Raw genomic sequence first — 25,648 nt, 5'->3', positions numbered from 1 at the left:
ACATATGAAAGCCAACACTCTAAAAACTCTCCTCTTCCCAGGGAAGAACTGAACCTGGCATGAGGGGAATGGCAGCTTTCATATTTATGTTTGTATCTGCCTCACAAGGGTGAGTCAGGCTTATACATTTGGGTATAATAGAAAAAAAAAAATCTCATAAAAAGACAAAATGGCCATGGTTTAACAACTGTGAACTGGACTTACCAGCAACACAACCCATTATGACAAAGAGACAAAAAAACCCGTGTTTTGAAGACTAGGAAAACAAAATTAGATGCTTATCAAAAACCAAGGAGCTTAAAAGAATAATTTCTAGCTCTTGTCCAAAATCTGACACACACAGAGAGCGTCTTTTAAAAGTTATCTTATTAAATCACATAATAAAACACTTCAGGTATTAAATTATGTCTTACAAAGAGCCCAAAATGCATATTGTGTGGGTTGTTTTTTTTTTAGTTAGCATGTAATCTGAATGACTCAAAGTACTTAGAATATAATTATTCTGATATTCAAAACTGGATTAACACACAAACACAAGCCAATCTGGCAAAGCACAGCTGTATGAATCACAGCATTACTTTAATGTTACATATGGCGTGCATTTCTTCAGCAGTGAGCAACAAGTTTTCCTGAACTTTCTAACTGATAAGAAAACACTATTTTAGCATACATAAGCACTGTTATTATCAGACTGAACTTGCATAAGTGCACAAGAAATTATTAGTGAAAGAGTACTCCAGTGGAAAGCCTTCATAGTCAGCAACATAGATGTTATTCTCCATAACGTTCCACTTTATATTCCCAGAAGTATTTTGATACAAAAGTAAAAGAAGAAATAAAAAGAACACAAGAGACATACCACTGTGTATACCTTCCAACAAGGAAGTTTTCCATTTGCTTTAGTTCCTTCCACTCTACATACACACACACACACGCACGCGCGATACTTTCTATCCTTCTCCAGTGGGCAGTTCGCACAGCATGATCAGTAGCATTAGAGAGATCAAAAATACCAGGTTAATCTTAGTAAGATGAACTAACACTAGTAACGCAAAGACAAAGCCTAACTTACTTCCCCCATTTTTCTTGAGTACAATGAAATACACACCATGCCCCAGTAGAACTGGCAGTCACTAATTACCAGCTTTAAAAATTTCTAAGGGTATTTTAAGTTAGTTTTTGTGGTTTATTAACCTGTTTTAACAACTTATGAGACCAAAAATGAAAAGGGGAAAAAAAAAACAGTGAGATAGAAGATATGAGCTTTGTATCCTCTATTGCTTCTGTAATTGTGATGCTTGCAAGCTGAAAATTAACAGAGACAATAGAACTGATTTTGAGTTTTCCTTAGAGCACTGCAACTTCTCTACTAACAGCAATGCCACAGCTCCACAAAGTCAGTCAAAACAAGTTTCTAACTTCATTTTTCAACTACTGCAGTAGGCATTTATAAAAATAAGCAAATAAAAGTGTTTTCTCCATGCTCTGAACTCTGAACTGAAACAAAAAACTTGTTCAAATTTACCTTTTCGCATAAACTACTAAAAGAAACTTTTTCATCACCAGAATTACCTTAGAGTTATAAGCATTTGAAAAAGAAATTTAAAAAACTGAATGTAGGTTACTCTTAACTCAAATCTCTTGCCTGTCCATACCCTCCTACACAGAAATCTTTGAGATGTTGCTAGTTAGCTACAGCATTCACTATCCTTATAGCTATAAACGTACCTCCAAACATACATGTATGTATACACAGAAAAACATGACTGAGTCACAACTTCTTCACCTGATGCAGCCTACAGTAAATTTAGGAAGGACCTTCAATGAGGTTTTTTAGACATTGAAAGTATTCAGACAGGAATTTCATCTCTGAAATTATTTTTCATCACCTTCCCAAGCTGAACACTTCAAGTTTGCGTTGTTCTTATGAAATTTCTTGTCCTACATTCAACATACCTGTGCTCAATATTAATTGCCTATTCTACCACTTTTTGCTGGAAAAAGAGGGAACTGAACAGAACTGTCAGTAGATTGGTGCTGGCTCATATGTAATCTCTATCTTAATGAAATGTGTTAACTCAACAGAACAAAACAGCCACTGCGTTAGCAAAACTGACATCCTCTACTTAGTTTTTCCTTACTTCATCCTTGTGATATATAGACGAACAGTGACACAAATGCATGTACACACCAGTCCATAAAAATGGAGAAGAACAGGAGAAAAACTAGAAATATTGAGAAGGCATTCCAATGCTTTAGTAACAGGGACCGCATAAATATCCCAAGAGTTGGGCAGACATGTCCAAGGACTCTTAATGAAATAAACCTTTAAGAACTAGCCCCAGATCTTACCAAGTCTCTCCCATAATTTCCTACATGTTAAAAAAAGAAAACAGATTATAAATAATTTATTTAGAGATAAAAAGGGAATATGAAGCTTTTATCAAGGTCTCTACTGTACACTCACGCACCACTGGAGTATATTAGAGATGGGTATAAGCTACAAGCTGGAGAAAGTTGAAATAAGAACTGCACTTGAAATAAGTACTGGGCAGACTTTCACTGTCTGGAAAGAAACAATCAATTAGTAGAAATACTAAATTTGACATTATATCAATAGAGACTATTATTTTAATACTACCTAGAGCAAATATAATGAATGACCAGAAAGTCTTACGTAAAACCAACAGAATTGTTGTTTTCTCCTCTACCTCCATCATTAAATCTATCCTTATAACCCTGTAATACCAAATTTTGACTTTCGGTACAAAGTCTACCTTAAGAGCTAATTATGAAACTAGATTTAACTTGTTTTATGTGTGTGTATATGTATATATATATTCAAGTTACATACAAAGGGGAAGAAAAAAGCATCTTTTAATGCACTTAATTCAGAATGTTACCAGACACATTCTGGTTATTGCAGCTGAATACAGCTCAGCCCCTTGATTCAGTTTTAGAAATGTATTATCAAGCTGACGATTCGTGTTGCCACAAGCCTGAAGATAAACGTGGCAATCCATTTACTTGAACTATGTATCTTTATAAAATTTTTATATCAGGAAATCATCTGGTTTAAGCAGGTATTTAAGGTTTTCTTCCTACAACTGAATACTCACAGCTATGTCCCTGAACACCAAATGAATTACAGTGACTTCAGGAAGGATTTACATAGCCCATTTCACGCATCCACACTGAGGGTCTCCAAGCTATGGGCTGAAGCCCATAGGAACAACAAAAATAAACCACTTCCTCACATATTTATATTTTGTTCCAAATTAAAGCTAACATCATTTTAAACCAGCTTGCATTAGTGTGGCAATACAACCTGGCGTTACCAATGGTGCTCTGTGTCGAAGTAGAAAAAAATGCAGTAGACACAAAACACACTCTACGATTTGGAAGTTGAACTACCTAGTACGTTATGCAGTATCATTTAACAATTCACCATCGATTTGGAGCCCAAACCTACAAATGTTTAGCTGTCATAAAATTACTGAAACATGCAAATCTAAACACTACACTGGGTCACCTGCAAGATCAAGCTGTAGGGTATAGGAAACTGAAGTGTTTGATTCATGTCAGTTTTACATATGTTTGCCCTTGGGAAGTTTTACTCACATGATTTTCAAAAAGTAGTCAGTTTATAACCTAATCTTGAGTATCGCCTCTGTTCCCTCTGCATATGAGTTTTTGGGGAGGCAGGGAACCCCACACTGAATCAATAAAAACAACTTTTCAATTAACTTCAGATCATGGTAATTAGTATTTTTTAAATACTTAAAATAGCTTAGAAAAATCAAGATATTTTACTGAGGGGAAAAAAACCCTCACTCTTCATCTGCAAATTGTTCAACACAAGTGTTTAGAACATCACAGTTTCCAGAAGTTCGCTCTAAAAGTAGTGCTTATATTACAAAATAGATGATCTCAACCAAATTACAAATTTTAACAGCTACTGTGAAATCATCATGGCTGTGAATCTACTGGGCAGAACTAAAATTTAAGTGCAACTGACCCAAGGTTAGCAGCTAGTTTGGAAACAGGCTGTAGATCAGCCAAATGAAGCTTTGTAAAACAAACCTCAGCAAAATGCACCAGACGTGCTGAAAACTTTATTTAAATTATTAACACCTACTGCTCTAATTTCTATGGTAACATAATAAAATATCCAAATACAAATAAAGGATGTGGGAGTCCAAGCAAAATATACATAGCGTTATGCTCTTTCAAACGATTGTAAGATAAATATCAAATAATTCCAAGGTCCTAGCAATTAAAAGCCAGACACATCCATGTAAAAGGTAGTGCACCGTAAAGTGACATGTGTTTGCATGGTCCGTGACAGTCTGATACATTCAATTAAACCTGTATTCCTCTTAAGGTAATCTCAGCATATTAAGTATTACTATTAAGTTCTGTAAATGATAAACTAATCAAAGATACCACCTTCAGACTGTGAGGCACTGTTATCCACAGACTTCCAGACCTCATTATTGGGTTAGAACAGAATTTAATATTCTACTTCAAAAAGACAGTTTCTCTGGGTTCCTTCCACTTTTTTAGGTCCCTACAGTCCAACAGCCCATTTCTTAACCTCAGCACAAACTACCAAACGCCATTCTGGATTAGCACCCAACGTCCCTATGTGACTCATTTCTCACAAGTTCATCTTCTTGCTGCACACATTTTTCTGTTCAGAAAGGCAGGACAAGTTGAAGTTACTCTTCATATTACTCCATACAGATGAAAATCCATAGGAAATAGGTGATCCTACTCCACTCACAATAAAAAACTATGCAGAGAGAGTCTGTTTTCTTTAAGTTGTTACCTTTTTTGCACTGTAATGCTCCAGGCTTTACTGTTTCCCAGTATCTTAAGATATTCTCATGCATTTGTTATAAATTACCTAAATGGGAGAATCTAACTCTCTAAATTATGCAGTTTATAAAACATGTCAGCTTCTGTCAGAGCCTGGAAAGTTCTTTTAAAGTGGTAACTTCATTTTGCGGTCCTGGCCAAAAGCAACAGCTGTCATTTTTTCTCTGCATGGTTCATCCCTGGCACTCTATCATTTCAAAAGTCTCCCTTTTTTCCAGCAAACAATAAAAAAAGTAACTTTCAATGTGGTCATTACATTCAAGGAATTCCTTCAGTTCCTACCAGTTTAATGGAACCGTGAAAACTGTTACTCTAAAGCACAGAAGATCTGTTTGCATAGCTTTCAAAGTGTAACTGCACAAGTCCTGAAGCAAAAGGAAAATGTCTATTTCTTCCATTTGTATGGCCAACAATAACTTCTACATTCTGACAGAATAATGTGCATACTGGCGGAGAGGGTAGTTTCAAAATACTTTATCAGGACGTCCACAATTAAATAAAAAGCAGGCTCCCCAGATACTGATTCGAAGTGATGCACAGGCTTCTTTGACTGCAAACTTCACAGCTCTCATTTTTTTTAAACACAGTTACAGTTATTTTCTCCACCAAGAACAACATGTATTTTCCAGTGTAGATGACTATAGTAGATATGAACAATAACCAAAGAGAATTCTCTTGAAGGGAAGAACTAATATTTTTCTATCTGAAAAGAACACAATACAGCAAACCACCAGGTTTGTAACAAAGTGCTCACCTACATTAGAAGATTCAATGCATGGGAAACAGTTTGTTATCTCATTTACACTACACTGAAAAATACTCTAGTGGAATGTATCCCATGCTCCGCTTCACAACAATCTAGTAGTCTCTCAAGGATATTTAACTGAAAACAAATTGCATCTTTTACTTCTGAACAGTAAATCTTTGTAGAATTTAATGGAGACCAATAATTCCATTCATATCTACCACCCATAGAGCAATTCAAATCAGAAAAAAGTTACATGACAGTGAAGGTGAATCTACAACATAGGATTGAACAAGCTAGACAGCATTGTTCTTACCATCGTTTAATCTGTGTAATACCCTGTATTGCCTAAAGTAGCAGTGAGGAGCCAGAGGAGACTGTTAGGAACAGGTTGAGTGTGAGAGAGCTGGGAAAGGAGGGGGACTTGCATTGCCACGTCCATAACTGACCAAAGCAAAACAAAAAAGGCAGTTCAAATGTAGACTTAAAACCCTTTTTCTCTCCTCGCTGAACTCCTTCACAAGTATGAAAAAAGTAAAAACAAAGAGAGCACTAGTGTGATACAGCAATACTAAAATGTTAAATATTTCCATTACATTAAAAAGCCAAATGCAGTTTTTACGCAGGTAAATAATAATTATCTGTGGAGGCCTGAAATACCTTAACTTCTTTACAGTTATGGAAGGCAATTGGCAGAAAAAAAAATGTATATATATTTATATGCATTTCTAAATATACAAATAAAAATAAAGCTTTAACATTCTTCCTATCCTAATCTTCAGTTCTAACACACTGGAAAGGGAAAGGAGGAGAGTAGAACATTTCAGAACATATCTAAAAATTTTAACTAGCACAAAATAATATACTAAAACCACACGCAAACAAATTAATAGATAGTCAACGATTAATGACCTAAAGTACAATGATCAAAAGAATAGTATTATAATAGTCAGGATGCATCCATAATTTTAATAACAAACACTTCCCTGTAATGAAAATGCAGTTACCCATCTGTCGATCAGCAGGTGGATGCTGTAACTATTTTGATTTTTACACAGATGATTAAAAATTAATCATAAAGAAATATGAGGCAACACTAAAAAAGAAGTTCGCAAATATTGGGCATTTTCAGTGATCTTGCCAGAGTAAAGATCAGTAGCCCAAAATTCATTCCCTATTAAGTTCATCCTACTTTACCTCATCTTATCTTAAACAACATCCTGGACAGTCTTTCAGAGCTAAGACTAGCGAAAAGCACCAATGATTACCACTATCTTTTGAAACCATGGATTTATGTCTCTGTACTCTGAGACTAGCTTTCTTTGTTTCATTTTCAACTCTTGACAAATGAACATAGGGAAAAATCCTTTAAGATACTCTTGCAAGATTTCACAAAGCAAAGCTCCCTTTTATGTGCAGCTGACCTCAGCAGCTGGCAAATGCGCATCCTCTCCCCTCCCCATAAGTAACATTCATAATCATATATTCTTTTTTTTAAAAAAAGGTACAATTTAGACATGAGCCACTACAGCCAAGCTATCTTCAGCCTTAGAGGTTAGACACCTTTTAGCTCTAGGCTGAAATAGTCTTTAAAGTGTTTGATAAATCAGGAGCATGAATCCACACAGAAACAAGCTCGTTACTTCCCCCCTGCCCCCGTCCTGACAGTGCCGTGTCTTGGACACACACAGAAAAGGGAGAAAATGCCATATAGTGGCGGGTGAGACTTTCTGATGACTATGTTGCTTTCCACAAAATGAAGACTTGCTGGCAGGCCAGTGGAGTAGGTTACCAGTCAAGATAAAGACTTCTACAGAAGGAATCCTTCTGAGTATGCAAGTATCTTTAAGACTGACAAAACCCACCTGTTTAAATAACATTCAAGGTTTTCGAAGTTATAAACTACAAAATCATATAATAGCACAGCTTGGAGCTGGGTTTCTAAGTGACCACTGCTAATTTACAACAAGAAACAACTTCTCTTTTTAACAACTTTAATTCCCATCTGCCAAAACCCAGTTATTTACAACTGTTCCATGTCTTAAATTCATCAGCAATACTATCTTAGCAGTCTACCTCTCTGTATTAGCACTGAAGGATGGTAATAGAAAATATTTATTTAAATAAGCATATATGACAACAGGAAGCTTAGCTGACTGAGAAGTATAGGTCTCTAACAACTTCTGAAGTAAATATTAAAAATGCATTTCTCTACTCGGCAGGACTTTCTCTCTGTTCAATACAGCATGTGGTCTTTATCTAACTCACCTCTGAATGTTTTACAGGTCAGAAGTAAAATACTAACAGGTCCGTCACTAATACCTGTTCTTCTTTCCCCACCATCACCCTTACACACACATTCTAAGAAACAACCTAAAAGATACATACAAAATGTAGATGTTACCAGATATTGTGACTGATTACTTACATCATACTTTGCAGTTCAGGCGTAAAGCTTGTCGATTTTCTTCCACTGCTTGAAGAGGCAATGGTTGACATCGGGCTAGCCACAGTGCTGCTCATCTGAGTAAACAAAGAAATAACAGCACTTAAAATACATATATTTTAAAAGAGAGTATGTGTATGCTTCACACTAGATATTTAAAAGGGAAGAAAAGCTTTTTGGGGTAGACTTGAATGCAAAGACTCTGCATGCAAAAACAAGCCTATCTGAGACACTATAGAAAACACAAGAGAGTTGATGTTTCCTGTAACCAAAGTATTGGAAACTGGTGCTATTTTTAAAAATATCATCCCAGCAACCCATTTAGAGGTATCCTAGGAGCACCAATGGAAAAGTATTAAGATAAAAACACACTTCTGGAATACGCGCTAATCCTTGACACCAGTATCTTGATACCCAGAGCATCCTTTTGTATTCATGTGGCATCCTAAGCACCAGTAAATCACATCTACACTGTCGAGACTAAGAGGAATAAAACAGAATCTCAGAAAAAGCCAGATAAAACTCAATGAGCACCAAGATCACAAGCTTCCTTTCTAAAACACCAGCTTTATGTACACATGCATTAGAAAGAGTGGGACCTGAACATCATCCTAATAGTGCTATGACTAACAGTACTATCTTTATACAAAATGTTTTACAGCTTTTCTATAAAAATTCTCATTAAAGACTCCAAACCAAACCCAGGACAGTTCTACTTTTATTCTGTGAATTAGCTAACACATCTACATTTTCCTCTTTAATAAAAGGCAAGTCAAATGCCTTTAAATAACTGCATTTTTAAAAATAACTTTTTACTAAAACACTGAAAAAAAATAAAAATTTATCTAATTATGGAAAACTTTATAAATCGAGAATAGGGAGTTTAATTTTTCCCTTCAAGAAATTTTTAAACAAAGAGCTGCACACACTATGCAAGACTCCTGATAAACAGAACACATTCCCACTACATTTCTTCCTCTTCTGGTTTGCTGCACACTAGTAACAGTTGAGTTGTACTGCTCATTTCGTGTACGACTAGTAGCAGCCATAGTAATGAAAACCGTGTTAATATAGTTTGCTTTGCTGTGAGACGTCTAAAGACATCCTACCTTTCTCCACTTCTAAATTTTACAGTAAAGATAGATTCCTCTTCTAAACAACGACCTAAAAGTACATGACCAGATTTATATTAAGTGCCATTAAAAGCATTGCAATCTATCACAAGTACGCTTTGGTTTAAGAAAACTTGTAATATTCTAAATACAAAGTATAAGATACTTTCAAAAAGTAACAAGAGAATTAGTGTTTTGAAAGGCTAATGACGTAACAGCGTAAGGATGAACAACAAGAATAAGAAGTTTATGCATTTAGACATAATTTTACTTTTTTCTTAATGCTTCCAAGTAGATTTTCACATACTTCTGTTCATCTTCAAGCAGATTCTAATTTAGGTCCCCATCCTGCAAGCACTTATACACGTGTAACTTTAATCACAAGTTTACCCCCACTGAAGTCTGATTTTAATCATGAGTAGTTACACACCAGGCTTAAGTGTTAGCAGGACCCTGCCATGATCGGCAGTTACCAGACTCACATAATCTAAACAGTCAAATTAGTGAGTTTAGAAAAAAAATATAATAGTAAGACACATCTATAACATGAAGGAAGGTGAGAGAGTACTTCTAGGAAAGATCTATGTACACCTGGAAGGGAGCAAAGAGGGAGCTGCGATGGTACCCAGGAACAGCCCAAAGATTTGGAAATTTATACGTGTTTTACTGTTCATTATTTGTTTGGGACTGATTACGATTAATTTTAGTAGCTATATATTTATATCCAATATCACAGTATCAATATTCCTAAATATAAGTTAATACACTGTAAATGCTATATTTTACCCACACCCTAGAGAAAGTAGTTAAGGAAATGCCTCAGTTAATACTTTCTAAAACAGCTGTAGAAAAAAAATCCCAAAACATACCAATCATATGTGCCTTAAACATTAAAAGCTGAATAACATACAAAGACTTAAGTTTTTTTAAGTTTAATTTCTTTTTCAACTACATCATTTGAAGCATATGGCTTTTTTTTTTTCCTCCCTAAATCCAGGGCAGACATTTTGCTTTATCCATGAGGTTCTGTTCTGCTAATTTATGAAGCGTTCTCCCAGATTTCCCAAAAAAACATGGGGGACAATTACATAGTTGCCACCTCAGTGTAACATTTGAGATTCATGCATGTCCTACTTCGGAGTAAATACTTTTTAAGGTTCCTGCCCTCCAAGTGGACAAGAACAGTTTAATTAAAAAAACTTGGAGCGCTGTACATCTGTGTAAGTATCAGTAGATTTGAGAGCTGAAAGCTTATCAGCTACTGCTTCCCTAAAAACTTGGTCTTCCTATTGCAACCAAATGATTTAACTTTCAAATCAAGCAGGTGTACAGCTTTTTCTTGACATAAAAAGCCAACAGCTTGTCAGGCTTCGTCAGACCCTTTACAATAATTACTTCCACAGCCCACGTTTTGTTTGATGGTTTAGATAATTAACTTCTTTACACATCAAAGTCCCATCATCCGTATGTTCTATTTCCTTTCTTCCGGACATTAAAAAAAAAAAAGAAATCATGCAAAAGCAGAAGCACTCTCAAATCAATTTTCTTCAATAAGTACAGCTAACATGGAACTGAAAAGCCTACTGTAATCTTCAATGGGTCAATATACTGTATTTGTTTTAACTCCAAACTGAAATACAGCTGTTTGCCATATTCTACAAAATGAATTCAGATGTTCAGATTAAGTCACAGATTATTTCAACATGCCATATTTTAATCATGAACTCTAGCAAGGAGCAGATAACTTCTGATTAACACTATTCAGACTAGTATTAATGAGTTCCTACCCAAAAAGGTCCAGTTTTACAAATTCTTTTCCCCGTAAGTAAAATATTGCAATCAAATGTATTCTAAAAATATACATTAAAAGGTATATAAACACATTAATATAAATATTTAAAAGCATCTACTGTAATCTCAATGTCTTTTGAAGAGTCACAACAGAAAACAGTACTTGCTCCAGGACTCAGAACAAGAGTTCTCCTTTGAGGGAAACAAATTCTGTCATTTCTCGGGAAGTTTAGGCCTGGGTAAGATACCTGGGCAGACTTCCCTTTCACAGCCATCCTTCATATCCATATCCACTCCAAAATTACCAAGCAACACTAACTCACACTGATGGTTGTCTAATCAATATGCCATCTGTACAACCCACTTCTTTACTCAAGATCCAGTTGGGAGACGTGAAAGAACTGAAGTTCTACTGCTCCTATAACTTGAATTTAATACACAGTCTATACATCTAGCCCATAACTGTAGAGCACCAGATCTCCAAGCTATTTCTTATCATTTGGGACATACATCATCAGCCTTAAAATATATATACACACCCACAGTCAACGCCTCTGTCTTTTGAAATACTACTCAAATACCACCAATGCCAAAATGTCACAAGGATCCAAGAAAAGGGTGCGTCCAGTCACAACAGAACAGACCTCTAATACCTCTGTTCAACAGTTGATCTAAACTCAGTCAGGAAAAGCAAACATTCAGTATTACTACAAAAAAAGAACTAAGTCTAAGCTGGCTCAATTTAAAATAGTGTGTCTCAGATTTTATCTGATGTCTCTGTTACAGGCTAAAGAAGGTGCAGAATTAACAAAAAAAAGCAGTGTCCCTGCATAAATTTTTACAGCAAATAACACGTTAGAGTAGAATTTACTGTTATGATGACTGAATTTATCAAACATCCATCTAATGTGGTTACTGCACCAGTCGTCTTTTCTTGCCTTTCAGAAAATCATTTTGCATATAACCTGAGATCATGCAAGAATTTAGAGACTGACCTATTTTCATTTATATAAACCCAAACAAAACAGGAAGGAAATAAAAGCCAAGACGACTATGAATTAACACTAAATTAAAATTAACGCTTTTTTTTTTTTCCACACCCTCTACTTCAGAGTAATTAGATTAACCAGTCTGTTACCACTGAGGATTTTACGGCATGCATGGCCTCACCAGCAGACAAGAGAGCATAAGATAACAGTCTTCTAGGATTAGAGATGTAAGAACTTAATTAACCACAGGAAATACAGATTTTTTGTTAGCGCGCTTCTTTTAAAAAACAAAAACACAACCATAAACCCTGTTGAACACATGCAGGACTGGCTTCCTAAGTGTATGCTCAAAATTATTTAAAAAATTACAAATGAAAAAAAGTTAAAAACCCCAATAACCTGTAACCAAACACTGGAGTACCGGAGCAATACAATATTGTTTTGCTGATCACCCACTCTCCCAGTAGCATGGAATAACAGAAAATTAAAACACTGGAGTATTAAGTCTTTAAGCTCTCCTGAGCTGTTCAAGCAGGCTGGAACTAGAAACACCCTAAAGGGTCTCAGATAAGCACAATGCACAGATAACCTAGATTTTACAACAAATTAATGATTCAAAACATATAATGGAACTCCTTTATCATCCTCTAACCTGTTCAGCTCAAAAAAAAAATCAGCCTCTTGTGTATCTATTAAGAAACAGCTTTGTTTATAGGCAGTAAGGTAACTTCCATATTCCCTAAACACGGTCTCTTAAAAGACAAGCAGATAAAGCAAAGGCACAAACTTTCAAGGAACAGGCTGACCAAATCCAGGATTAGGAGCAATCTGTCGGCAGGCAGCGACACATCTACATCAGGTCTGCACACAGGAATACTGTTCAAAGCTAGGCATGCATTCTCAGCTTGCTTTCATTTTTTAATTAATTAACAAAGTATCAGAAAGTGGAATGCGTGCACTACATCTGCTGCTGCTGCTTCCATTTATTACCTGATAGACTAGATGCTTATGATAGTTTCAATTTAAAGTGAATACCAGAAAGAAATATTCATCTTATAGCTGTCAATGCACAGCCCAGCTTTCACCACCCAGACAAATAAGCATCTCCTCTAACTATTGGGATGAAACATGCTTGGAAAGCCCACACAAACATAAGGAACATGACCAAACATAATCTCCTCCTTTCCATCTATAAGGCAACTCAGTCATTCATTCACGTTTAGAAGTTACAGAAGAAACATGCACATAACATGGTAACAAAGGGTATCACAAATTTTCAAATGCATGAAAGCACAGATTTTGGTTCAAAGAATAAAATGCATCTTACTGATTTTATCTTTAAAACTGTCCTGTTTCACATCCCGGGAGATAAAATAGCCCTTAACGTTCATTTCTACATCTCATAAAAAAAGTATCTTTGTGCATTCATTTTACTAAAGACCTTAAATAAAAGCAGTAAACAAACACCACTCTCGCTGACTTTGCGGGGAAAGAAAAGTCACTAACCAACTACAGGCTAAGGCACAGCCTTCTGACTCTATTCTGCATAAAACCCGCTGTATTTTACTTAAAATTACTCTGCATGTCCTCATATTTTAAGCTATTATTTGTCCATCCATGAGTTAGACATGACAGTTATTTAAGCCTCTTCTGAAACAGACCACAGAATGGTCTGGACTACTGAAAGAATATTAACACACAGATGTAACTATTTTATTTGAGATCAAGAAGCAAACAGCATAATCTTACATGAGAGGTATGCCTCCACATCTGGAGATGTTTACAAACACTTCCCATAGTTTCTAACTCGAGTCTAATCAGAGCTCTGTCCTTCCCCAGAAGTTACTTATTTATTTTTAACCAAGAAAGCAGGGAAAATGAATCTAATGTATTTGCCCACCTCCCTCTGAGCTGAGTGTGCAGCACTTTTTGCAGAACTCCATGCCACATTTGGCAGTTAATGGCACCGCAAATTAAGTGCCAATGACTTTGTTTCTTCCTTCCTAAAAATGCTTTAACAAAACAGTGTAAAGACAAGACAACCTGTAACTAACAGCCAAGTTTCCACAGCTTCCAGAATCTGGCTCCTGTAACACTAACTTTTTTTGAACTAGCATTATTTTTTCAAAATGCATTATTTTAGCAGTATTCTGAATCTTCCGTGCCAATTATTTAATAATTGTACAGACATGCAAGTTAGTGACTATGACCTTCCTGCGGTAACCACTGACAATTTTCAGTGAAGGAAATATAAGGTGTGCTTGCAAGTCTTGTGATAAAAAACAGCTTCAGACCATTAGGAACTCCAGCATGCAAAGATGAACAGACCCCAGCCTGTAACTTACTCAGGATTTTGCTTTTTCTGAAGAGTGAAACATTTCTATATGAATATGCCGATGTCAAGTTAGTTCTGCCAGTATGCTTTACTGCTCTTTTTCCAACAAGCAAATCCATTAGTCATCATGGCTCCCATCTACCTTTAGTTCCATCTAAAGTATCTTCAAATTTAAGGTTTTGCTAATGCAGTTGGATTCCATGTAAAGCAAAGCCACGTTTATCCCCCTCCTGCCATTAGCTTTAAACTATACTTTCCGGAGTATAATCTCTCTCTCTAGACCTTCACCTGCCTTCATCTGTTCAATTCCTTTCAAGATGGCAGTATCCTCCCAACCTATCACACTGACTACATCAATCCTCCTCCTTCCACATCACCCTGAGCTGTTTAGTCCACTATTTAAAATACAATTAAAATAATTTCATAATATAGTCCCACCCTGACCTTAACTGAATATTCTGGCATATCACGACTCTCATGCGTTGCCCCATTGCTGCCCTCAAGTTAGGGCATCAGTGTACAGATCAGAAATTCCTAATCAAGAAGCATAAGCCAAATACATAGCTGAGATTACAGAAATTTTCTCCAATTCTTATTGCTGAACTGTTCCTGCCCCTTCTGATATCACTGCTTGCCTAAATCCTGTAGAGCAGAAAATGTCTACCTCCACTACTGCATATTTGCACAACACCTAGCACAAGGAAAACCACAGGGAAAACAACCAAGGCTTTAGTATGAACTACAACCATGAAAATTAGCTCTTTTAGAGGAAGGTCTAACAGTAAGTCAGTAACATCCAGGACACCAACCCCATCCAGAGATCTCACAGTCACAGATAACGTCCAATGGGTTTCTGCTACAATGTATTCTTGTTTACTTGAAAAGACACACTCTTCTTGGCTACTTAAGCACATGATTTTTAAAAGCACCCAACACCGGAGAGCTGTATTGATAATTCTTATGCTTTACCTAAGAAACATTAGCAAGAGTTAGGCCAATACCCAGGTGCTTCAAATCACCTCTTCCATACAAGCTCTTGGCCTCTTTCTACCATTACTGTTACTACTTCTGTGACAGTTTAAGGAGCTGCATGAACTAGAAACTTTGCAGTTGACTCTGTGAATGTCTGATTTTAATCAAACATAATACTTCAAACGTATGCAACGTACAGGGGTAGAGAAAGGCCAAATATTATTCATAAACAGAAATTTATTTTGCGTTAGCTTGCAAATGAACACATACTAAGATTACTTCAAATTAATAATGGTTACATGAAGCACTACGAATGCCAAGTATCTGAAACATATTACAGATCTAACTAGTGTCATTTTCAGTACCTTTAGCATGCAGTTTTCTGATCAGCTCCTGATAAGCCTGTAACTGAGTCACTACTGCCTGGTTCCACGAGTACATAGGCCTAGCTGGCTTCCTTTTCGTTATATACTTCATATATCTACACATTTGGATATTTCACAATTGCAGCAACAGCATCAACTCATTTAGTTTCTATGATATAATTACACTGCTTGGGTTTGGCCTCATGCCTTAAAACACCCGTGCAATAATGACCTAGGAAGACACTGTCTAGCTGGTCTCGCTGCTTGAGGGCATCACATCAGAGCAGCAATAACAACGTGAACAATGTTCAGCATTACTCTAGACTACTATATGTAAGTAATTCTTAGAACGCTTCTGACTTTCTAAATTACAGCTTGCTTATGCTGACAAGTTACTAATTGACTAATCAAATTTCAGACAGCTCCATTCTATGTGATTCAAAATTGAGCCCATGAGAGTAATTCAGTTGGTTATGACACTCAGCGGCTTAGCAAATAATCTAAAGGCTACAGAATCCTGTTAAACCTTAAGCAATGTTTCCAAATCCATATATTTGAAAATCACAAGTAAAATGCCAGTAAAGCATAGAAGATTTCTTGTTTACTTCTCAGAGACATGACTTTTGAGTTTTTCCTCCTGCCTTTTTAGCATATGCTGGTTAGACCTCAAGCTTTTCTTCAGAATCATCACGGCTAAAGATTTCTTTATCTAAATGAAACCTAATATTTTTGCACTTTCACAAGACTTACAAAGATGAGGCTTTCAGAAAACCATAAATACTGTTACAGTTAGAAATGCTACTTTTAACATCAGCATTCCCATCTACACAGTAACAATACACAGGACAAAAAGGAACCAAAATAAAGTAAAATCAGATTTGCATATCAGTAACATGCAAGTATAAGCCTGTACAAAGTCCAAAGTTAACAGAAAGACTGACGCTGCCTTCCACACCACTTGGATCTGGCCAACAATGAAGATAGATATGCAAACAGGGAGAAAGGGAGGGTGCCCTGCACCCTGCCATGTAAGTCAGCACTGAACAGGGTGCAGTGCCTTAAGCCAAAGGGAAAGAGAGGCCTGTACCAAGAAAGAGAATGATGTGGGAGTTAGATCAAAGACTTCAAAAGTAAGTTTAAGCATATCACCAACACTACTGCAAACCTTGAAACAGATTCACTCTTAGGAAAGCAAATGTCTCACAATAAATCATTAATACTAATGCCATACAGCAAATTTGGTTGTCCGCAACATCAGGTTCTTACCTCCCCTTCACATACACAGCAATAAATATTTTGCATGTGTATTGTACTTTGCATTCATAGACTGCAAAGCATTCATTTGTATAATTTCTATGAACTTATAAGCAGCTGATCTGTACATAGGAAGTACAAAAATACAGTTAGTAAGTGGCAAAACCACTTAAAGCCTACGCAGAGACATATTCTTCTTAACTAGCTGTTATTCCTAGGTTTTTAGCATTTACTAATAATTTCTGTAAGGACTAATAATTTCTGTAAGGACTATTACAGGATTCCTAATAATAAATCATCATGCTTGTTTGTGCAAAACAAGATCCAAATCCTCCAGAGAAAAATCACAAACTACTGACATTTCACAGTACCAGAGCAACAACACCCAACAGTAACACCCAACAGTACATGGCATACAGCAGGCCAAAGCCTGGCCTCCATCACGTAACTTTAAGCCTACAATTAAAAAAAAAAGTTCTAGAAACACCTTCAAGATTAGTTGCAAGACAGCAAAACCAACAGGGCTGGGTTCAACATGTGTAACAACACCGCAGACCACGAGAAAACCGACGCAAGAGCAAAACACGGCAAAGGCTGCTCACTGTAACCTCCCAGCAGTGAGTAACCCCAGGTCTAGCGCTTCCACCCAAAATGGCATGGTTAGGAGGCTGCAGAGCTGGGAGCGAGCTGGCGGCCGGGTACCAGGCAGCACTGCTGCCTGGGTTGAAGGCAGGGCCGCTTCCCAGCATCTTGGCTTCGATACCAGAGCGGATCGCTTTACGCGGAGGAGCCCCTTCGGCGTGACCCCGCGGCGGTTACGCTTCGCACGCTGCTGCTCGCATCTGGCCAGCGCGACCTACGAAATGCAAAACCGCGAACATAGATGGAGTTAGCAGCAGCCCCCGCACCCACAGGCACCCCCCACCGCCCCCCTCCCGCCAAGCAGCGCTTCGCAGGTATCACTGACGGGAACCCGCGAGGTTAATATTGCTGAAGGCCCCAAAAATGAGCAGCCTCGCTAAGTTAGTTAGCAGCAACACATTGTCTTATTGCGTGCCCTCGCTGGTGACTCACTCAAAGGCTCACCCCCGGGGATGGATGGATGGATGGATGGATGGATGGATGAGGAGGTTGAGGTGTGCAGGGGAGGGAGGAAGGAAGGAGCAGCCTGGCTTGGTGGTGCCCAGTTCCCCCCACCCCGTGTGCGGCTATCCGAAAGGGGAAAGCGAGGGGCAGGAACTGAACCTCGTCCCTTCCCCTCCAGGCGCTGCCTGGACCAAGGCACGAAATGAAGGAGCCGAAAAACAGCGGCCTCTCTCTCTCTCTCTCTCTCCCCCTCTCACCCCCCCCTCGCCGCCGCCACAGCAGCCGCGGCTCCGGCGCTGAGGCTCGCACGCTGCGAGGGGGGGGTAAGATGGCGCCGCCCGCGGGCGGGAGGGGCCGGTTCCGCCACACACCGGCCGCGACGCACCGCCGCCTCCATCTGCTGTGTGGCAGCCGCGGCCTCCCAGGGCGAGGGGAGGAGCCGGGCCGAGGCGGGGCTCCCCGCCGCTTCCTCCCCGCCGCTGCCGCTGTTTCCTTCAGGCCGACCGCCGGCTCCCGCTCCCCGGCCCGCCTCCCGCAGGTGCTGCCCGGCGGCTGAGGGGAGCGCCCGGGCGGCCGCGGCCACCCCCCTTCCCCCTCAGCGCCGGGCGGCGATAAAAGGCTTCGGGCCTGCTCTGAGTGCTAAACACCGGGAAGGGCTTAGGGAGAGGAGGTGGAAGCCCCCGTAGCAGGGGGATGAGTGTGCTTACACAGGTGTCTGGCCTCAGTGCAGCGTGCCCTCATCTCTGCAGCTACAGCACTGTAGAGGTCTTTGAAAATAGTAGCGTCTTCTCCTCACTGCATAAAATAGCGATCTGCGTTCATTTTTGGCCTTGGAAATACCAGTGGATTCTTACTACAACATAGCAAGTTGTACTACTTCAACCATACCAGGGTGGTTAGATGCACCGAGGTGGTTAAATACCTTCCACCTATGAGTAGGGCCTGTGTTTTCCTGCTCTTCCCTGGCAATGGCAGCTTTCCTCTTCCCATGTCTTGTCAGCTCAACAGGTTGATGGGGAAGGACATGACTAGGCGAGATGGAGCATTTAACCTACCTTTCCTTTCTTCTTTTTAACCTTTTCTTTCTTCAACACCTCCTAATTGTAGGTGTTTGTGAGCTCGGTTCAGTCATTCCACTCATCTGCCAGTAGGCACGCACGTTTGTTAGGAGACAGGCTGATTTTTGCCATGGTAGAAACTGGAATTAATAAATGCAACCAATAGAGGTAAATGGAGTAACTTTGTGCTTTCTTTACCACATATGCAAAAAAAACATGCTCGCTCTTGAAGATTTGCAGGGTGTATAACTTCTAAGGTTACAGTCTGTCTTTTGCTTTGCCCTTCTCAGTCCATCTTTACTTGAAATTCCTGCCCACACACTGAGCAGTGTCCATATTATTTCTACTACTACTCATTCTAAGAAACTGACAGCTTAGAGACTATGTAATTTTAGGTACATTGTAGCTTTTTACTTCTCTTTTTTTAAGGGATAAGAAAAGAAGGAAGCTCTGGCAACCACTGCAATGTTTTGAACGCTCTAGGGGCCATCAGCTTATCTGAAAGTCATCTTATTTTCTACCTTTTCCCCTTAGCTTCCTTCTGCTACTCTTAATTTTTGTTTTGTTTTGTTTTGCTACCATTCACTCCCTGTCCTCCTCACTACTTCATGTAAACACCCTATGGGTCCTCTCCACATTGCCTCCTTCCCGTTCCCACCTCCCACATCAGCTTCAGAAAGAGGAGGCGATTCTGCTGCTCGCTGCCGGGTGCTGCCAGCCTCTCTCCCTTCTGCTGTTGCTTATGATTATGAAAGTAAAGCCGATACCAGCTCAAGGACTGACAGCAACAGGGCAAAACACCAAGCAGCTAAGATAATCTAGAAAATAAGGGCTTCACGCTGCTGAATGTTGCACACAGGATCTAGTGCAACAGTCTAGTTACTGCTGCGAGGAGGATGGCCTGATCTGTTACTTCCCGTTACACAGTTTAAAACACCTGGGCAACCCCAGCCGAAGAGGGTTATTGATAAGCATTTTCCTGGCCAAAAGGAGAATCAAAGCATTTTGCCAGGTTATGAAAGACAGTGCAGTCTTCCTTGAGGTGACTCAGGTTTTTAGCCAACTTCTGTGATTTGCCAGAACCCTACATTGAACTGAGGAAGGCAAGGCAGCATATTGCTGACATTTCTGAGATGTACCATGCATATTTCTACATATATTAGAATTGGTAGGACAGACTAATAGGAAAACACAGAAAATAGAAACATTACTATGCCAGTTCCATACGGTAATTTTAATAAGGGAATTACTGGGATAATATAGTTGAGCATGTCGAATGTGAATTACATAATTTCTAGGAGCTTGAGTAGAGGCAGTGTGACTTGGTGAGGTGCCTGAAAAAGCACTGACAGACCATTTTCTGACAAGTTTTGTTGCTGTGCAAAACCCTTTTGCCCGCAGCGAGAGGTTATCTGTTCAGAAGTGATTGAAGTTAGTGCTCAATGATGAACGGGGCTGATGAAAGAGCATTCCCTTTCTTGTATCTTCTATAGGTGATAACTCCTGGCAGAGTAATTGAGCAAGAGAGATACTTACTGGCTATGGAATCTTAAATCTGCACAAAAAAAAAATATTACTAGAGGACAGGAGGAAAAAGGACAGGAGCACTGTGTCCCTTCTAGTACTGCGCGTTATTGTTGGTAAAAGTGCAGTGACTACTCCCTGCTCGAGCCTGAATTCTTACTATACTTCACAGACAGGAAAAAAAAACCTGCGCAAGTGTTTGTTATGCATTATACAGAACCAAAAAAGGGCACACACAAAATTATTTTCCCTTTTCAGGTCACCTTTCAGATTGTAAGGTCATTATAAACTGTCTCAGCACTTTTACAAACTGGAGTCTGCTCAAACCATAATGCTTACAGAGTTTCACTTTGAAAAGGCCTGATTTTCTCTGTCATTTGTTTTCACTTTTTATTTCTCTGCAGAACATAAAAAGTCAGAAAAAGATTTTATTTTCCCCTACGTAGCGTATAATTTACATCAATCATCCCAGGAGGTCACTACCACTGGGGTGTCATTTAAATACAATGAATATAAAGTAATGAAGCTCTTGCTGGAGTGGATGGCCACAATTCTCAGAGAACGAGAGAGAGAGAGTTTCCAAAGCATGTGGAGAAAACACAACGGGAGACCGAGTGAATTCATCACACCACAAAAATGTCTCCATCCTGTCGACAAAGTCATTAAAGGAAAATGAACCATTGTTACTCTAGACGCTTGCATTCCTTTGGCATAATAACCTCAGTATAGAAGCATTGGTGCAAAGAGAATTTGCACACACAAGAGAAAAAAAAAAATGTATTAAAAAAAAAAAAAGTACCCAGATTATGTAATGAAAGAAATCCTCCATGCTCCAAAGAAGAGACGGAGCCTCTGCAGAAGCCACAACTAATAAGGAACCGTATGCAGTGGTACAGGGTGGTTTCTTTTCCTCCTGCCAACAAGTCAAAGTAAATGCCAACACGGGCAATTCTTTTCAGATAACCCACAAATGATGTTCTCCTTTAATTACACAAATGTTTCCACCCTTTGCTGATCCATAGCCATCCTGGTTTTTAAGATCCCTTGTTGAGACTGCCCCAGTACCATTTCCCTTTTCATATGTATTTACTTCCAATAGTTTTTTCAGTCTCCATTAAAGCAATCTGTGAGGAATGCAGGGATTAGAAAGGTTCGCTGTGCTCAATTTTATGTAATTCTTTGGCAAAGGGTGTCCAAATAAGAGAAAGTGTCACGTGCCTACAGTAAATAATAGCATATACCAGTTTCAGAAAACAGACTGTACTTCTGTGGATCTCCCTTAAGGAAACACTACTTTGAGGCAAACGACCCTGCAACCCCTGGTAAAAAAGGTAGCTTTGGAAAGCTGCAGCAGAAGTCCCTCCCTTTATTATAAATTATTCCATGGTATGGCAAAGTCCTGTCTGCTACACTAATTAAAACAGAAACGTGCTAATTAAATGACCATCTTTATTGTCGAAACCATATAGGAATACCATACATAAAAATACATAGATGACATTAATTATTTTTTTAATACAAAAGCACTACATAGATTTAAGCAAATACTGAAAGGGAAATCTGTCCTTTATTTATTTTTAGCAACGGCAGTGGAACAGGGAGCCTACTCAAAACTGAGCAGAGTGCTACTGAGAGAGCACATGCCAGCGAACACCAAACCATACCTGTTAATTACAACTAATATGCTCGCAGACAACAGCAAGCATGTTATTTATCCATCATTTACAGCCACTGAAGTGTAGGGAGTGAATTGGCTTGCTGGCAAATGTCCCAATTAATTGGGCGTGCTATTTATTAGGGTGCTGATTAAAGTGTACTCTGCAACATAATAGTCAAGTATAAAGTTGCCAACTCTTATTCACTCCTGGCTCATAGGGATGAAAGCAGGAGAGTAGACTAGCACAATATGAAAATAATGACGTATTCTGTGCCAAAATGGATTTAAGGCAATTCCAATGACTGGAAATTAAAGACCTGGAGAAACAGAATTAGGTATCATAGTGATCTCGAAGACAGAAGTTTCTGTTGTGTAATCCACTTGTGACCAAGAGCTTCAATCTGTAATAGTCGTTTTGCACATGTATTAATACTCCTCTTGGAAGCCAACACCATAGGCACGCCCTTAAGTAAGCAGCGTACAAATGAAGTAGAAAACACGATAAAAGCAGAGTTTTGTGTCTGACTGATCTGAGACAATTCACCTGAAGAAAAAGTACTTAGAGGGCTCCTTTTCCCAGCTACCTACTCCTGCAGCCTCTCCAATCCACTGCCCTAACTGAGACTATAGCTTAAATATAGTTTATTGTACGCTATTCAAAACCATGGCTTCCACAAATGAGGTTGGGAGTTTCCACACACAGACAAGGAAACGTATGCTAACAATTGTGTATATTATCTGAAGTAACGCTTGAGGTTTGATCCCAACCAAGATAACCACCAGAGCAAACCAAAATCATGATTTGTACCAGCAAAGAATTTCTTGGTCCTGGATCATTCTTAACTTACCTTGTTAGCACTGATGCAGGACCTGGACAGAAGGCCCAGCTGGCCGTGGTTATTAATGAACTTACAGATCTGCAAATGCTTTTGTTCCTTCCTACTTCCTACAACGGCTGCAGCATTTTGGCAACATCCTGCATTGCGCCTCTCTAGCCAGAGATATTCAAGGGTGATCTCTGTGATTAGAGAGCTCCAGCCAAAAGGCTCTAACAAGAAAAATTAAGTCTGTGCAGAGTCCTTCTTATGAAGCTGACAGTGCCCAAAGAACATGCAGCTCTGAAAAGAGCTCCCTGGCAGTACGCTGGCTGTTCTGGTCACCTAAAAATGAGAGCAGTAAAGAGGAGGCAAAGCTCCAATTCTCCCAAACAAGGGAAAGAGCCAACACTTCTCTAGCTAGGGAGCAGGTAGCAGCTTTAGCTAAACATTGTCCACATGGATCTCAGGCAACTCACTGAAGCAAAATGTCAAGAGAGATTCATCACCCGTGTAATCACACCTGCCCATTACTCTTCCTCTCCTGCCTGCCACCATTTAACTGAAATCACTGTACTGCACAAAATATACAGCTAAAGTACCTTAACCCTGGCTGAACCAAAAGCACAGTGATTACTTAATAACAGTATATATTCTGGCAACTACAATATCAGGAGTAGGTTTCAACTTCACCTAAAATTAGGTGTCTACATGTGGGCTGTGTTCAGGTTCCCATTGTAGTCAGTGGAAAACCAGTCAACATGGTCTGTGCATGCAAGAGACCAGTTCAGTTCATCCAAAAGTGGACACTGCTACTTTGGTCATTCGACTTGCTCTCTAGAAGCCACTGAGTGCATTTGCTAGGCCTGAGTTTAGTAATCTATGTCAAATACTCTGAGCTACCTTGTCTGGCCTCCATCTGCCTTTCTAAAGAGTAAAGGGCCTCATAGGTCCTGACTCATATGTGCTGGCCCCCTGGGGATTTCCTACGTAGCCCAAGGCATCTGTAATAGCGCTAGAGACTTAATTTTAGGCAAGTAAATTGAGCCTTAGATCACTATTGAGTGTAATGGGAGCTAAAACAGCTAGATTAAATGTAAACATTTACATTGTAGATAACTAAATGTAGGTGTCCAAACCTGGAACCCAGCTCTCCTCCAGCTGTCATTTGTCCAAGGAAAATAGCACGTATGTGTAGTTATTGTTTACTTACATTAGATATACAAATTCGAGTATTATGTTGCTTGCAGAAAATTTGCAGGTTTCTGAATCCTTTGTATCCTTAACAAAAATACATCTGGCGTCATTTTGCCATGGAGAGCAGGTGGGATCGTCAGGTTAACCATTTCCAAATGACGTGTTTAGGTTATTACGGACTGCTGTCACAGGCCTTTGAACGGTAAGTGTGAATTAACCAGAACACTGAGCTTTCCTCTGCAGAGGAAATATAAGCAGAGAACATTAGTTCTTTTTGGATTGCATATTAATATAATGAAAGTTGCCAGAATCAGTCCATTCAAAACAGTAATTTCTTGAAATATAGGAATAGCGCCAGGAATTTGCATCAAATTACTCCTGGACTGCAGAATAAATAACATCAGCCACAGGTTGCTAAGGATTTAATTTCCTCAATGTCCTGAAACAAATTAATGTTATTTGACCGTGCAGAGCAGGTAGAAAGCTGAGTTTATGATTCCCCAAAACTTTTTATCCCTTAACGTGGGTGCCCAGTGGTGGTAATCTGTGTACATTAGATATGAGATACAAATGTATCAGAGAAGCTTTTTCTTCTCTGAATAAATGTTTAAATATTTAGGGCCAAATTCCATTGCTAAACATATGAACACAGCTCTCTTTGAGTTCATTGGAGTTGTGCGTGTGTATCTAAGGGCAGAACTTGGCCCTTATGTTTTAGATTTTAGCACTAAGCTTCCAGTGTAAAATAACGTGTGATCTGTAACACACAGGAAGGCGGTGAGACCTAGTTTTAAAGGAAGGGTACAATTACAGGTTTCTGTCTTTCTTTTGGATAAGAAGCACTGCCTTCAGCAGAGCTCCTGAGGATATTCTTACCTCTTCTCTAGACAGTCTTCCTTTTGTAAAGGTGCTCTTCTGGCAGCCTTGATCATTTCTCTAGCTGGGAAACAGAGTAAGATACTTTTTTATATCTTTGCTACTTCTCTTAATTGCCATTCTGCCAGTTTCAACTTAGCATCGTGATGGAAAATACAGAAACATTTTAAAATAATCTTAGACTAATGAATTAGATACATACTTTTAAACTTTGAACAAGTTTAGACATTGATTTTAAACTCCAGGCAATGTGTTCCGATCAGCCCAAGGACATATCCAGTCACCCTTTGCAATGAACCAGTATTAAAGTGGGATCAGCTAAAGCATTTTTACTGGGAATTGCTGCAGAGTGCCAATGCAGAACTCTGGAATCCAGAGAGATTCTTCCCCTGTTCTTGCTATCTTTGTTATCCCTCTCTTACAAAGTATATGCAAAGTATCTAGGTTCTTAAGCGCCCATTTTATTTATAAGGCTTACATTCACCTAACATCCAGAGCCGGGAAAGACAAAGAATGACTGCATGTGTGCGAATGCCATAGGACGC

General features: G+C 39.0%; 1 protein-coding gene across 7 annotated transcripts in view; it reads right to left on the bottom strand.

Annotated features, from left to right (window-relative positions):
* The window catches only part of SUPT3H (SPT3 homolog, SAGA and STAGA complex component), a 288,244-nt gene extending 269,760 nt beyond the window's left edge, over positions 1-18,484 (bottom strand). Inside the window, exons 1-2 of one of the 7 annotated variants that reach the window (XM_064448208.1) lie at positions 17,977-18,484; positions 8,055-8,149 (exon numbers count right to left, since the gene is read on the bottom strand). In XM_064448208.1, coding sequence (XP_064304278.1) covers positions 8,055-8,149 — 95 coding nt within the window. In that variant the 5' untranslated portion in view covers positions 17,977-18,484. Of the gene's footprint in view, positions 1-8,054; positions 8,150-13,291; positions 13,436-17,492; positions 17,735-17,964 lie in introns of those variants that run through there. The other 6 variants (XM_064448207.1, XM_064448212.1, XM_064448206.1 and 3 more) reach the window with 6 other exon arrangements.
* Between the last annotated feature and the right edge of the window lie 7,164 nt (positions 18,485-25,648).

Source organism: Phalacrocorax carbo, chromosome 3 (genome assembly GCF_963921805.1).
Source record: "Phalacrocorax carbo chromosome 3, bPhaCar2.1, whole genome shotgun sequence".
NCBI classification, from domain to species: Eukaryota; Metazoa; Chordata; class Aves; order Suliformes; family Phalacrocoracidae; genus Phalacrocorax; species Phalacrocorax carbo.
The sequence above is the reverse complement of the archived record's forward strand: the minus strand, read 5'-3'. Positions and strand labels throughout refer to the sequence as shown.